The sequence below is a fragment of the Molothrus ater genome, chromosome 3 (assembly GCF_012460135.2).
Source record: "Molothrus ater isolate BHLD 08-10-18 breed brown headed cowbird chromosome 3, BPBGC_Mater_1.1, whole genome shotgun sequence".
NCBI classification, from domain to species: Eukaryota; Metazoa; Chordata; class Aves; order Passeriformes; family Icteridae; genus Molothrus; species Molothrus ater.
Window position 1 is genome coordinate 22,754,146 of NC_050480.2, and position 16,811 is coordinate 22,770,956.

Genomic DNA, 16,811 nt, shown 5'->3' on the forward strand with positions numbered 1-16,811 from the left:
TGGCCTTCTTTGGAATATGCAGGGGAAAAGGCACTTTGCTGCCCTCCAGTCATTTAGTCTGAACCTTTTCAATATCTTCTTACCATTGCTTGAACAAGTACTGATTCCTGTGCTATGTCTCCAACTGTGTGTGTGCTTAGATAATTCAATGAAAATTACAGAAAAGAATGTCACCAGCAGCCAAAATAACATTTTGTACGTATTTTCTGGAAATACATGGAAGGACTGGATAGGAGACCTTGTTAGTACCCAAGTTGGTTCAAAGTCTTTCTGCCTGAAATTGGGGCAATTTCTGACATTTAAGAAAACATTCCAGTAAAAAACTAGAGAGAGAAAGGAGAAGACTATTGAAAATTAGGGTGGCAAACTTTTTTTTTTTCTAGATAGCAGTGGGGAAAGCAGTGTCTTTTACTTAAATTTTCAGACTGCTGCAAAATTTGTCAATTAATGGCTCCTAGAGGGCTTGACTGAGCAGTAGGTCTTTACTTGTATTAGATGTTCAGAGCTGCTGAAATGGTCTTGACACTTCCTGCAAGGAGCCAATGTGTGTATGGATGGTAAGACTGGAGGTTAGTTTTCTGGACTTGATTAGAGACAGGGTGCTTTAAGCTTTTGTTTAACAACTAAAATCCAAATCCCTGGAAACCACTGTGGACTTCAGAGCTGAGCACTGGATGAGAAGAATAGCATTAACTAGAAGATTTAATTAAAAAGAAAAAACAACACCCTCCAACCAAACAGTTTGTCCCAAGCATTACATTCCAGCTGTTCTGCATTTATTTTCTTGCTATCTTTATTTGAGCTAAAAAATTTCAAAAGAATAAACCTTTTTCTTGGCTGTTGGTTTAACATTACAGAATATCCTGAGTTGGAGGGGACCTGTGGGAATTGTTGAGTCTGACTCCTGGCTCCACAAAGGGCAGGTAAAGTGAATGAGACAGGAAGGGAAGTCAGGGCAGGAATTTATTGTGAGTAAGGAATACTATTTTTCTCCAACAGGTCAGTTTGCTTTTGCTAGTCCTTTTGCTGCTATCAAAGCTGAAAAGCAATAACATCGTGGAGATATATAGGTATAAGTGTACAGTAACACAATGTCAAGAATGGGATTTTCTGCGAGAGGGGCAGGGAGTGTACAAAGGATGCACACAGATTTGCAATAAAGATCACACAGAAGCTGAGGAGGTGAATTTGCATGACCCTGAAATACAGATCTTTTATTGTTATTTACAAAGCTACAAAGTTGACAAGATTGGAGACTGTGGTTTTAACGTTGTAGGGGACTTTGGTGTGCCATGTTTTGTTTCAGCAGGATATTAAATGCTCCATTTGCTTTGTGTGGAGAAATTCCTGCTGATTTAATTTGATCTAATTGCAGTCTTAAAGAAATGTTATAAGAATAATTGTTTGTTTTCTTTACAATTGCTTTAGCTTACTCATTTAGCCGTAAGCATTTTGTTCAGATCTGTCCCGTTCAGATTTTGATGGGACAGATTTGCATCCAGATAGGGCAGTGCCAGCTGCAAGGGCAACTGTGCCACAGGGATGGTCTCTTTTAGAGGAGGGACAATAGCAGTGCAGAAGTATTGTCTGCATTAGACCCTCTCCATGGAAAACATTGCAACTTCCACACAGTTGTGTGAAAACTGCTTCTCAGCAGACCTGAAGATGGCAGATAAGTTAACTGAGCCCAGGCTGCTGTCTTTAGCCTGTCCCTAGTACCTGAGCTAACTCTGATTTCCCTGAACTCCTCTATGTTGTAACCCATTTTCAAAGATTACTTCTGTTTTTTTAGAGCCTAATTTTAGAGCCTTCTATTATTTTAGAGCCTAATTCCAAGCCCTTGAAGAAGTCCCTTACTTTTCTGCTTCATTTTTCACCTGAATTTTAGATTTAGGTACACCTCTCTGTGTTAAAAATGCCAAGCTGCTGAGCTCTCAGGCTTAAGAAATGGTTGCAGGAATATGGAAGGCATTAAGAGTTTTCTGAGAGTATCTAACATCTCAGCATTGTTTCTGCTATTGAATAAGATTGAAAAATGACCAGCAGTGCTTTGACAAAGGAATGATTGAAATTAAAATCCATCTTTATCCTCAGTAGTTCCATTGTGCTTTTTTCTATTTATGGTTGAAAGGTGGGGTTTTTTTAGATTGATTTATATAGGCAGGTTGGACAGGTTGCATGTTTCTGTGAAGTGATTCAATAAACATCAACTGAAGGAATAATTTTCAGGGTCTGATTTGCTCAATGAATGTCCAGGCACACTTAGCAAAAGCATTACAGATGGAGATGCAGCTAAACTTTTTAAAAGGACATGGCATAAAGAGGTCTACATTAATATAAAATTTTAATTTCATGGTGGATGCAGGAGCAGCACTAAAACTCTTATTGAGAAATATAGGTTTATCCCACATGGTGGTTTCAGACAGAGTATTCCTTATCCCTGTCCTCCAGACATCTGGGGTGGGCTGATATCAGGATTGTTGAAACTTTTTGTTTGTTCTGTGTCTAATTTCTGACAGACATTGAAAGCCTGAATTGCCAAAGCTCCTGTCCACTGTTGTTTGTAGGTGGTTTAAGAGTGCACAGGGTATTGCAAAAACAGATTTTTAAAACATTTGATGACTTGCTGGAGTAACTGAGGAGGAGGAGGAGGCGTATTCAGAGGCTTCAGTAGGGAACTTTTGGGCATGTTTCATGTTTTATTGTGCTGAATTTATACACCTTTGCATAATGTGCTGTTAAATAGTCCAACAGCATTGCATGTGGAAGAAGTCTCTCTTGGAAGCTGGCAGTGTCTGGCAGGTCGCTGGCAATAATGATCCAGGACACTGCAAGCTGAAATTGAGATCTGGTGGGGATGAGGCGCTCTGTTCCAGCTTGTCCCTTGATATCTCAGGATATCTGTGTTAGGAAGGCTTGCACTCATATTTGTGTGCATACTGCAACAAGAGGCGTGGAGAGGTAGAAATTATAGTTTAGCAAGGAAGTCAGCTTTCTATAAAGACCCTGATTTCTGGCAGGTGAACCACTGAACTAATTTACTAATTTTTGTCCTTTTTTTTGTTTTTGGGGTAGGGTTTTGTTTCTATCCCAGAATTTTGGAGGAGGAAGAATAATAATTTTTTCACTGAAGAGACAGGTTAAAAAAGAATTGAAAAAATGTTCATGAAACACTAGCTTTTCTTCTTTTTCTCCAAATTTCAAATTAATACTTTTTTTCAGAGATATGTTTCTGTAATATTGTTAAATTTGTACTGAAGGAGTTACTAGGAGTACTAAATAAAATTAAATACAAGATAGATGCAAATTTCATGAGGTTTTCGACATGTTTACTTTCTATATTTCTGAACACAAAACTTGCTATTTAAACTCTTGTGAATCCTTTCTGTCTGAAATAAAAGAATACAATTTCGGGGCTTTAATATATGTTTAAAGCAATACCTAGAATATAAAGCCAGTCCCTAAGTAATCAGGGAAGTAACTCAGGGGATAATGCAATTTGAACCTCTTAAATAGGTTTGTTCTTTTTTTTTTTTTGTCAGAGGATTAGCACTGCCCATGCAATGACAACACAGATTGAGCTGTGTTTTTCCTAGTACTTAACCAATGCAAATACATTCAAATAAATTTATTACTCCAGTTACCTGAACTACTCCATATCCTCTGAGTTTGTACAAACTGGCCACATACTTATAACATTTTTATAGTAACCATTAAAATGCAAATAAGCATAAATGATGCAGATTCTGGTGAAGCCTCCTGGCTTTTTTTGTGAATAAACCTGGTAGGGCCCAGTTGATGTTTAAAACTCTTTTTCACAGAACATCAAGTAGTGAAATATAATTCTATATTCTGTATTCTGTGAGACAAATAAGCACCTTAATTACAGCAACAATAATAGAAAATTTAGCTGTAACTTAATCGTGTTGTTGCTACTCATCTCTAATATAAATGTTTTTATTTTGTCTGTACAGTAATGTGTTTCAACAGAGAAAATTGATGCAGTTGTGTAGTAAACTGTCTGCAAAATGTTGCCAGGCTGTGGTTTACAGCATAAACAGATACTCTGTGTTTCTGTTTATGAATCAGGCAAATCTGAAAGAACAACTTCAGTTTGTTATCTCTGTAACACTTGCTTTGGTTTCTGTGGCAAAGATACTCAGGCATTTTGGTGGTCTAATTAGAGGAAAAGACTAGTGAAAACCTCTGGTTAATGAAAAATAGTATATTCTCTGCAGTGCAGTTGGTCATTCACTTTTCATTACGTGTCTCAGTTTGCACTTGAGAAATCTTAAGAAAATCCAAAGCAGCAAACAACTTCCATGCATCATCTCCTGCCAGCTGTACTGTGCTGGAGAGCCAAACTAAGGCTATTGAGTGGCTGACAAGTTGTGCAATTTATCTGTAGGACAGACACTGAATACTCCACCTCAATGCCAAATGGTAGCTTTGCTTTTTTCTGGCTGCCAGTTTTTGTTGCATTAATGCACCAAGAGGGAAAAATTACTTTTGCTCTATTATCTTTACTTTCCTTGAATCTTTCTTCTCTCTGTAAAGTGGGAAAGTTTAAAATGCATGCCTTAGGTTTGGAGGAAATGAGGGAAGAGAGAAGGGAAGGATTTTCAGTTGAAGCCAAATAATCGTGTGGTGATCACAGGGGGAGTTTGACCCTAGAAAATCCGTGTGTTTGCTTTTATAGCAGTTGGTGTCTCCCACTGCTTGGAGGTGGAGAGCAATCCTGAGGGTGCAGGCCAGCGTGGGGGCTCTGGGGAGCTCTGGCTCTCTGGTGCTGGGAAAGTCATTGTGGATCAGCATCCACAGTTTGCTAAACACCTGGTTGCCAAGATATGCTTGGTGCTGCATTGCCACTGAGGTGAGCAGTGTCTGGTCATTCATTGCTCAACCATAAGCAATGTTTGGTCATTCTGTCTGATCTTTGGATCTGCTGGCACGGTCAGGTCCTAATTCTATTGTTCAAACATGCAGATGAAGGCAAATTGGGAAGGGACATGACCCAGATTCTGCTAGTGGCTGCTGTAAAAATGATTACTATTGCTTTGAGAATGATTCAAACGTGAGTATTTTGTCTGATATACTGAAAATCCATGGGCTCATGTGAATGCCTTCAAAATCCATACTGACTTGGAAGACCTGCAATACATGAATCCATAGCCTCATCTTCTCCCCCAGCTATCACACCAAAAGTGCACCAGCACTTCGAGACACCCAGAGCCCAAAAGTGGACTGAGTTGGTTGTCAGCCAAACACATATTCCACATGAGTCATTTTTTTGGAGTAGAGTTTTGGAGTAGAGTATCTTCTGCCTGAGAGAAGAGCTCCTCAGTCTTTGCTCTTGTAAGAGTGACAAGGCCAAGAGTTGTTGTGGTATCAAGGCAGTACAGTTGTAATGTGAGAGGTTCTTTGCTCAGAATCAGCAGAACACATGTCTAAGCTGCAATAATCAGATCTTCACCACTGGTGCTACTTTCAGGAGACAGGGTGGATGTGGCCTGACCTTATGCCTGACTCAGTCTGAGTTGGCAGTGGTAACAGAGAAATCATCTTTTCACTTATAAGATAAACAGCAAACTTGATGTGGAGAAGAAACTGGAAAATATTAAACATGGAAACAGACAGTTTTCTAAAATACTTCTTCACAGATTAAATATATCTGGGTTTGGGGACTTGTTATTATAATTAAAACAAACAAGGAAACATAAAAGGCAGAAAACTATTTGGCTTTCCAATGCATGCTGAGCTGGTGGTGGAAAAGGTCCTCAGCCCACAAATCCAGCAGGGAGTATAAATGATTGATGGTAAAAGCTTAGATCATCCACTTTAAGTGTGATTGACAGGTAATGTTCCTGGCAAACATCTGGAATTCAGCAAGCTGGGAATGAGAAATGCAAAGTACTGACAAACAAACGGCCATCTGCATTTCTCTGGCTTTTTAATCTTTCTTCAGAGGCAAGGTGAAATATCTAAAGCCTGGAGTTATGTATAAAAAAACGCTTTTGGCTCAGGTTCCTTAAGGCAGCCCTTGGACTTTGCCAACCACCTTCTGACTCAGAAGTATCACCATACCCTTCTTGCTTTCCAACTACAGATGGTTTTGATAAAACACCTACTTAGTCTGCCCCCATTCTTTTTTTTTTTATTCCTTTTCCCACAGGGATTGATTTTACTTTGTGGAGAACATATAGACGAAGGGAGATGGTGTGCAATTCCTTATTATGCATAAGAGGTCAATTGTTCTATTGCAGTGCAGGTAATCCTGGGTGGAATTTTAATTCCTTCTTGCTGTATAGATTTCTACTGCTCCTTCCCCCCCGCCCCCGCCTCATTTTTCTATAAATGCCAAACAATTTTTTTTAGAATCTGACAACCACATTTGATACTTTTGGTACACATCATTTAGAAAATGGACTTGATAGAAATAAAGCAATGAGGTGCTTGCATGTGCCTTGCTTTGGAAACTGAAGTACAGTGTAGGGTTCATTTTCAGCTAGATCACTGGCTGTTAACTTCAAGAAAGATTTTTAATGAAAGAAAAGAGCACAATTTCTTTTGGTTTTTTTTTTTAGTTTGTTTCTTAAAAGCAGGATCTTTTGTGATTTGACTTGAGTTTGTCACTCATGTGTTGGTTTTCTCTGGTTTGGCTCAGCAGGCACCCGGCAGACCCAGCTCCCTCCTGTGCTGCTCTTGCCTCTGACGGGAGGTGGCAGCACACTGCAGGAGGGAGATTTTTTCAGAGGGAAGAGTTAGAAATAGTGAAGGGAAACTGTGGTGGCTGCCACAAGTGAAGGACAAAGTCATGTCTTTCTGGGTTATGGAAAAAGCAGAATTAAATTCCAAGAAGAGTAAGACATAACTATCTTCTGTTGTACCTTTTTTCTGAGGTAGGCACAGCAGCACCATGGTGTTTGTGCTTGGATTGTACTAATTATTCATCACATTATTGTGGGGCAGTAACATAATGGTTGTCATTTTAGGGTAGGGAAACTTGTCTGGAGATGTTAAGCAATACACTTAGAAATGAGTTAGAATTCCTCTCCCTTGTGCTTGGACTACCAGCTCTAACTGTTGCTCATCAGTGATGGCACAATTCAATGCTTGATAGATTCTAGAGCGTTAATTAAAACAGTTGTTTAGCTAATTGCCTGGAAGATTGTGAATAAAAGCATATTTATTCCAAAGGCAAACAATCCATTTTTACCCAGTGAAGCGTATCAGTTTTTATGGTGCGTAAAAATTGTTTCATTTCAGTTTTGAATATATTTTGTGTTTGTCTGAAAGCCTTATAGATGATCTGTTTCAACTGCATGGAAGCTTTTTTTCTTTAGCCATTTTTAATGTATCTGCTAACAAAAATCATACAAATAATTGAAAATGTGAAAAGTCATTGCTATTAAAAAGAAAAGGTGTTTACTGTACTGGTCTGTGGGATTACCACCATTCTTGGTGATATGAAGCTTTTGTACTCTTCCAGATGTTGGCATTGTCCTATGCAAGAGACTAGAGGTGAAAGAAAGGTTATCTTTATGGTGCTTTTGTCTAATTTTGTGAAAAATGTGGTTACAGAACAGGTGGTTTCAGTGTATAGACACATTTAAAACTAAAATAAAGTCCAAAACGGTCAGGATCTAAACTGATCCATGTGATGTGGGTGGTGCAGGTCTTCTGTGGAAGACTGGCAACACATTAGCGTTAATAACAACTTTATGCAATTCAGGGTCATTTACCATCAAGCTGATAGCTTTTTCCCAAAGAAAAAATGCTTATCATCTAATGGAAGTACAGCTGAAGGACTGAGATGGGAATTTTGAGTTTGATTTAGAAGTTTTCTTTCTGAGCTCTTTACTCATGATAGTTCTCTTGACTTCATATAGGCTTTCAAAAATGATGATTTATTTAGGGAAGGAATCTAAAAGAACCTGGGTGAAGTCAGTAAACTAATACATATTTTGAGGCTTTGGATTTAAGAATTGCTGCGGGCAAGGTATTACTTATAAGAGAAGGGACCATTCCTATCACAACTTGATAGATATGAATGTATTTCCATGCCATTGGTCTTAAGAGAGATGGGCAGTGATGATATAGCACAGTAGAAGTTTGGGAGGAAAACTAATTTCAAAACAAGGAAAGTATAGCTTTTCATTATCAAGGTAACAAGCGAATATTCCTTTTTTGTTAGCATTATGTATTGGAAAACAGAGGGGAAAAAGACCTTTACTCTTGTAAATGAACTTGTAACTTTCTCCTACACAGTCCATTTGTGCCCAGCCTAAATGGGGTGCAGTCAGTGAAACCCTGACAATTTCAGGATCACTCCTCAGCTGGATTTTGGTGTACATGCCCTGCACTGTAGTGCCCAGACTGGTGCAAATGCCATCCTTGCAGTATCCCACAGCAGGAATTTCACTGCTGCCCCGAGCTCATACAGACATGCACATGGGAAGGGTGTGAGGAAATGGATCCTTTCTTCCTTCCAGTGAGAAACAGCTGAACTTCCATGCCTTGTCATTGTTATGTTGGGGATAACTAATTGTACTCTTCTTGGTTTGGACTCTGTTTAGCTGCAGCCTGTAGCTGCACTGATGTGTGATACAGGATGATTTTATTGACACAACAGTGGGTAAATGTTAGCCAGATAAAGAAAAATCAGCAACACAGATGTAAGAAACAGATCCTTTGTGTGACAGTTAAAAGGAGGAAGGGAAAAAACATTTCCTCTTAATTAATTTCTTTGAAAGGGATCAGAAGAAAACATGAACTGAGAATGAAGCACTTTTCTTGATTTTTAGAAAAAGACCTTTCTTGATATTTAAAGGAGACTTGTCACATAGAACACTTTTAAAGTATGATTTATTCTTATGAAGTTTTGCTAGGCTGTTGTAATTAAGAAAAAGATAATGGAAAAAAGTTATCAGTTAAATATTTCAAAGTTGTTTTTTTCCCCGACAGTTTTTTTTTCCTGAGTGCAAAAGTAGAAGAAACAACTGCATGAATGAGATGTCTGTTCTTTTATATTTTTGATGGAAATAGTGCTGTTAATGAAAGCAATGCTGTTGATTTTCTGTAGGCAAAGGAGACGTTTTTGGTGATGTGTTCTGGAAGGAGTCGACTCTCGCGCAGTCCTGTGCTAATGTAAGGGCTTTGACTTACTGTGATCTTCATGTGATTAAAAGGGATGCCTTGCAGAAAGTGCTGGAGTTCTACACTGCCTTTTCACACTCCTTCTCCAGAAATCTCATTTTGACCTACAACTTGAGAAAAAGGGTAAGTAGCTGTGATTTTGACATACATCATGTATATGATCTCACTTTTAAGGACTGTCTGTATCAAAAAAAACTGAATGGCTTGAATTCTGGAATTTTTTGTGAATCCTTTTTATAAGATGACTTTTCAGAGCTTGCCTAAGAGACCTGCTGGCATATAGAGTCAAAAGGCTATGAGTATTTATTCCGGTGCTAGCTTCAGAGGGAGCTAGACTGTGTGTATGTGAAAGTATTATACATTTCCAGGAAGTAAACAGGTTCCAGCATCTATGAAAACTGTCATGCCCTTGTGATAAACAGTGTTCACTACTTAGTGCAGCTTCAGTTGTTAAAGCAGCGAAAAAGATTTTAGAGGTGTTGCCTGAAATCACAAGGAAAATGACAGGGAAGATACAAAATATAATATATGTAACAAAAGTCAAGTCCAGTAGACATGATGGAAAAGTAATATAAACATGACATTCTATCAAGAGTTGTTCCTTTGATTATAAATCACATTTTGGAATTACTTTGCTTATCTATAATATTTCCATTTTCTTATCCCAGATTTTTTGGCTCTTTTCATTCCTTGTTGTGTGCCATTTAAAGTTATTTTGTCAAATGCAAGTAATCATAATCTAATAGCCCAGTTTAAATCCTCTGTGTAATCTTCAGTGAACAACCTCTGCAGAAATTTATTAAAACTGTAGTGGGTATAATTCAGATGATAGGATTTTATGATGCAAGGTAGAAGACAATAATATTACATTGAAAAGAAATACATTAGAGAACCTGTACCTGCTTTATAGGAGTATTTGAGATCAGCTAAAGAAATATGTTTGATAGGAAACTTTTTTGTTCCTAAAAATGATTCTCCATAGTAATTTCCAGGTGCCAAGTGCCTCCTAGATAATTAGACCTGAAAAAAGAGAAATATTTTAATATTTTAAATCTATTTTATAAAATTACACTTTACAACTAGACATTTTTAAAGACTTTTTTTAATATATAGAGTTGGCATACAGAAAGTAAAGTAGTGTGATGGTGTTTTTTATCTCCATATGTTATCAGTATAAAAGAATTCAGCTTTTTAGTGTTGGATGAAAGAAGAATGTGTGATCCACACTTTGGTGAAATAAATCAGAGCTCTGGTAGAAAATTGATGTGATTAAAAACTAAGAAGCAAATTTATACTTGGGGATTTCCTCCTAAGTAATTTTTTCAAGTGAAGGTACACAGCTGCAAGCATAATAAGAGAGATGTCCTCTTAATAAACAGCTCCTTACTCGGTCTTAGTTAATGTAAGAAATAAATTAAATGAAAGAATTTGACATTGCTGTCACCTCAAGAATCAGTATCACTGACTGACATATTTTATGATTAACTCCATGGCTAATGTGGTAAGATGCTCTCAGAATGTATAATTACTTTACTCTTTCTTAAAATCTGTAGAAATAGCAAGCTTTGAGGCTTAGAAGGACCAACTTTTTCAAAACTCATAGTAATGCTAGCAGAATTCTCATAATTTTGGACCTGATCTGAGCCAAAAGGCCCAGCTTTAGAATCAAATACCTACTCCAGAAGTGCCACTGTCCCTCCATATTTATTGGCATTGCTTTTCCCAGCCCAGGTTATGAAACGTTTTCTAACTGTAGCATCAGAAACTCTGTGCTGTCAATTTTCTACACAAAATGTTCCTAATAAAAATGTACATCTTATGATAGCAATTTCCATCCAGTTATTCAAATAATTGGATTTTAATTGAGTTGCAGTCAGCAGAAAAGTGGCATTGATTGATAATGGAAGTGAGAATTTGATGGTTCTAAGTTAACAGACTGTAACACTATTTTATTAAAAGAAGGCTGATTGCAATCAGAATGCAAATGTTAAATAATGTGAATCATATATGCTCTTGGAAATGCGTGGAAGGTACAATACTTTAGCGATTTGAGGTGATGCACTTTAAAAGGCAACTTTTTAGAATTTGGAATTTATTCTGGTTTAAATATCTGTGATTTGGTTTTTTATAGAAATAGCTCCCCAGCCTGTCACTTCTAACACTTTCTGGTCTATTTCTACAAATGGAATTTTGTAGAATTAAGATGAACTGCTACCTTCTGTTGGTTACATTTGTGATGTATTGCATATCCTTTAGAGTATAAATACCAGAATTACACTTTTCATTTCAATAAACAGTTCCATCTCTAGCTCCAAAAGTGTTCAACTAGTTGAAATGTAGATACTGTATATTCCTCCCAAGTATATTAATGCAGATTCCAAATACATGAAAAAGCAGCTTTGGGGATTTTTTTCAGAAAGATCTTATATTTTTAGACTTGGTTATTCCAGTGAGGTGTCCCCATCTTCAGGGCACAGATGCCTGTAGCTGGTTGTGGTACTGAGTCCCGCTGCGCAGGGCTGGGTGCTTTGTAGCCTGGTTTCACTCTGCTTTATCCCCGGCCGGGGTCTCTGTACAAATCACAAATGGGACAGGACTGCTCCGGAACGTGCCTTGAGCCGTTTTATTTTCCAGCATCAGTCTCATTACATGGTTATGACAATGGGAAGATGCCAGCAGCTCACATCCCAGGCAGCAGACAAAAAACTTAATGTTACGACTTACTTTTTAAGTTTTTTGCCCAATCACACAAAGCAAAAGCATATTGACAGCAGTTCTATCCAACCACTATAAGCACAGGTACCTTTGGTTAAAACAATGCCTGCTTATTTTGAATACAATACCTGCTTGTAAGCCTTGAACACAATGCACAGAGCTCCTTTATTAAGCTTAGAACTTCCTAACATCTTGCTAGATAACTGTAGCTTAGGGAGTTATTCTAGACAAGTGTTAATGCACAGACCATTGTTCTATTTGTCCTTACTTTTCTACTACTTACATAATTTTTCTGCTGACCTATCTCATGGCTACTGCTTAGCTCTAATCATAGTTCTGCTGTCCCTGAGGCCTGCCTTTTGCAGCTTTCCCAAAACCTTCTGATTTTATGGATTCCCACATTCCCCCTCTCGGTTCACCTAAAAAGAAACCTTTGTAACCGTGTCGTTTATTAACTACTTTGCCTTTCGTGGCTTTATTATAGTATATCTGCTTATTACTTACTGAAAGCATCTTTTTACTCACACTAATCATTGCTATATTACCACATGGCAATTTTAATGCTGTGGAAGTCCAGTCAGTTCAAAGGGCATAAGTCATGCCTGACAATAATTACAGGTTGTTGTTCGAAAAAGTCCTGTCGATTTCAAGGCCTGAATTCAAAACTTTCCTCTGTGTCTACACCTTCATCCACCATCTCTGTGAGATTTTGAGAACTCTGTGAATCCATTTCCTACCTCTCTCTCTTGTGTGATAAAAACTTCTTTGATAGTTTTGTCCATCATTTGTTGTACACACCAAAGTATGCAAGGTATTACTACTAATATAACTACCAAAACACCCAACACATAGAGACCTATCTTACAAACTTCTCTTAGCCAAGGTGCAAAGCTCCTTTCTTGGAACAAATCATCTAACCACGATCCACCATCTTCTTTAATTTGAGCTGTCAAATCTTTCAGCTTCTGTATGCTTTTGTGGATGGATTCAGAATGATCTGACAGGTTCATACAACACAATCCTTCAAATTTCTCACAACCATGTCCATGTGCCAGTAAAAGAAAATCAATTGCTGCTCTATTTTGAAGGGTAGCATGTGTAACACTATTAACATCTGTCAACATATCACTGATTGCAGTGGATGTGACATTAGCTTGTTTACTCAGCCAACATCCAACCCAATCCAATTGTTTCAATGCCATTGCTGAAGCCAGTTGGGGTAAAAACAAACCTGCTGAAACTCTTTTCAAAGCATGAAATCGCTCTTACAGTTACACTCCATTATTTTAGCCATATTCACATATTCCTTGGGTGCAGGGTCTCCTCTGGTGATCCCTGGAGGAGTGAGCTCCCTGTCCCAGGCCCTTGGGTGCCAGTGAAGGAATGGTCCCCCACTGCTGGTCTGGACCCACTGCTGATGAGTGTGACAGAAATAAGCAGACATGCAGGTACATTGGAAGGCACCCAGACTGCTCAGTTGGTCTTGACCTTAGCTAAATCTAGAGCTGGATTTAGGCAAAGTAAAAGGCAACGTGCCTTGTGCTGTTCTTCATACTTGAATGTGGTTTGAGGCTGCGAGGGCAGGACACTTCTGGTCTGTGTATCCCCTCTATGCCTTCCACAGAACAGGTCTGCAGGTGTAAAAGGTTACTGCCTGTGACACTTAAAAGACTTTGTGGCCAAGGGAAAATTTTCCAGTGCTCTGTGCCTGGCATGTCATTATTGTCCCTGTCTGTGCTGTGAAAGCAGTTTCCTTTCACTCACTTTCTCAACAAATGCCAGTGAAATATCCTCTTTTCTGAAAGTGTCAGCTTGCTGTCAGGTGACTCCCTGAGCAGTTTCCTCAAGTGACTAAAATCCCTCCTGAAGTTATTAGTTGTCTAGTTACCTCAGAGTGGAGCTCAGACTTAGGAAACTTTTTATTTTTCCTAAAGGAAAGGAGAAAGCAGACCTTTAATTAACTCCTTCTGCTGCCAGTCACTGAAATTTTCATCTAAGTGGGAACAGGGGGATAATCATCTGCTGCATCTCTCTTTCCACCCTCCTAAGAAACTGAAACTGCAGTCTGTGTCTCCAGGTGCTATGTGTTGGACTTGAAGACTTTGCAGCTGAAAGGAAACTGAGAGAGGTTTTTCAGAGCAATACTTGCTGTAACAATGTTCTGAAATTAAAGCAGCAGGTTAACTTGGTGTTTCTCTCCATTTTTGGAATCTTTGAGGGAAACCAGAGTGTAGACACTGGGGGGTATTGTGGGATAGTCAAGTGACAAACTCACCACCATGAAGGGTATGCTGGACAAAAGAAATGCTGCAAGCTGGGAGGGCAGCAGGATTCACAGGCTGGATGGAGCAGGTCTGGTTATTCCCACCAAATATTTAAATGCTTCTGGGTTTCCAAACTGGATGTCATAGCTCCAGGTTGGTAGAGCTATAAGAAGAGAAAAGCTTCCTCCATAGCTGCCTGTCTTTGGCTTGTGGTGGGGTGCAAGTTTGCTGTCTTTAAGAATGGGAAAGGCCTTTGGCAAATGTTCTGGTCTTGGCAGTTGCTTCTTTCCATGTGCATGAGCTTTGTGAGCAATATTAACTTGCACTGGGTTGTACCACCCTGCATTTGCTCATTTCATTCTGCTGCAGCCATAAATGATGTTATAGCTCAAATGTCTGCTCACACTACATAAAAGGGAGAATTCTAATACATAATTTATTAAGCTGAGATTTCTCTAGTAAGCCATTTTAGCCTGGATAGAGATTAAATGACTAATTCTGAATACTTTGGACTGTCATGATAGAAAGCACAAGTAGCTTTCCCAGAAGCTGAAATTCGTACCCTGATATAAAAGAAGGAAGGCAGCAGGATCTAGGTGTGTTACTGGGACTTTTGTTGGAGTGAAAGGAGTGGCAAAGAATGTTCTGAATTTTTACAAATCAAACATGATTTAGTTAGTTAGAGCCAAAGCTCCTAGTAAGAACATACTTGAGAGAGCAGCGATTGTAACAGAATAGTCTCTCTCCTTGGCAGAGTAAGATTGCTTGCTTTTGTACATGTGTGTGTATTCTATGGTATTCCAGCTGTGCCAGTGGACAGGACTACCAGCATCTCTTTCAAAAAGCAATTTTAAAATGTAATTGTGCTTTCCTCTTCAGCATTAGCCTAATCTTTCTTCTTTTGATAGTGTAAGCTCTAACTAGAGAGAGAACCTCTCTCAAATCATACATTTCAGCTAGGAGTGCCTCAAGCCCTGATTTTAAATCTCAGGGAGTGTTGGTAGCAGTTTGTTTTCAAAGGGGCAGTCCATGGCCTTATATTCTGCCTTTTCACATGACAAGTTTTAAAATTCTTTTTCATGATAGAGGTTCAAAATGGTATCCCAGAATTTTTTCCAGGTACACAAAAACCAGAATTGCTGGAAGGTTTCAACAAAGCTTTCTTACACTGAGAAGAGAAAGGTTTTAATTTTAGAATATTGTCCCATTTGATGTTGGATTTCATAATGGTCAAACTGACAGCCTGCTTTTTTCTCCTATGTTTGTACTCACCAAAACAATCCCGCAAATCCTGTGGGAAGAGGATTTTGATGTTTGACTGGCATGCATCTTAGAGCACTGAAAACTGAGGACATTGGACATGACTGAGATGTCTGGAAGGGCCTGTGGCTTGTGAATTATGCCAAATTCCCAAGGAGGCAAAGTTGTCAATTTAAAAAAAAAACTGTCCAAATGTAAATTAACAGTTAAGCACTCTGTTCTTTCCCATGCTGCTTTTTAAAAGCTGTTCAGGGAGTTGGATGCTCTTGTGTACACAGTTTCTTTATGTCAATCTAAACAAAACGTATTTTATTCTGGTTCATCATTATAAGATTCCATATTGCATTTCTGCATCTTTTCTCTGGCCTTGGACATCTTAACTTCTATCTCTGACAAAGAACTGTCTAGCTAGCCCTCAGAATTTTGGTCAAATAGAGTTTACACTCTGTACTGAAAATGCTCTGAGGCACTGTTTGTGTCATAAAGTTTACACATCTTCTGTGGATGATTTTAGTGCTATGTCTGTCAATTAATTGAAGCCTCATGCTCTCAGGAGGATGTGCCCTTGGATTTCTTCCTTCGCCTCCTCTGTAGTTTGTTGGATCCCTCCAGGTAAAGTGTTACCACTCACCCTTAGAGAAGGTTTGATGAGCTGCAAGCCTTTAACATTCATACACCCACAGTGGTTGTTGATGTATGTGATTGTGTTCATGCCAAAGTAATTCCATTATCTATTTTCCAAAAGTTCCAAAATTCTAAACTTGTTTCTGTTCTATTTAGTGCTTATGGCCTGGAGCCCTAGAGAGAGGAAGATCTGGCTACAAATAGTTTATGTAGTGGGGATGTGTATGTACAGTAGAAAACATAATTAACTAGGAAGTATAAAACACTGTGGTGGGTTGACCTTGGCTGGTTACCAGGTGCCCACCAATCTCTCTATCACTTCTCCGTTCTCAACAGAACAGGGAGAGGAACATAAGATGAAAGGTTTCTGAGTTAAGATAAGGACAAGGAGATCACTTACTAATTGCCATCAAGGGCAAAACAAATAATTTCATTTATTACAAATTAATCAGTGTGGGATTATGACCGATAAGGAAAAAAATCTAAAAAACACTTTCTGCCCATTTCTTCCTTCTTCCCAGGCACAAATTCACTCCCAAGTCTTCTATCTCCTTCCCCTGGGCAGTACAGGGAGGTGAGGAATGGGGGTTGTGGTTGGTTCATAATGCTTGTTCTCTGCCATTCCTTTCTCTTCACACTCTTCCCCTGCTCCAGCGTGAGGTCCCTCTCATGGGAGACAGTCCCTCACAAACTTGTCCAATGTGTGTCCTTCCCACAGGCAGCTGTTCTTCAGGAACTTCCCAGTGCAGATCCCTTCCACAGGGGGCAGTCCTTCCCGAGCTGCTCCAGCAT

General features: G+C 38.8%; 1 protein-coding gene across 1 annotated transcript in view; it reads left to right on the plus strand.

The window, feature by feature from the left end:
• The window catches only part of KCNH1 (potassium voltage-gated channel subfamily H member 1), a 179,956-nt gene that overhangs the window by 93,774 nt on the left and 69,371 nt on the right, over window positions 1-16,811 (plus strand). The window contains 1 exon segment of the mRNA XM_036380586.1: window positions 9,083-9,279. Within this exon segment, the coding sequence (XP_036236479.1) occupies window positions 9,083-9,279 (197 nt within the window).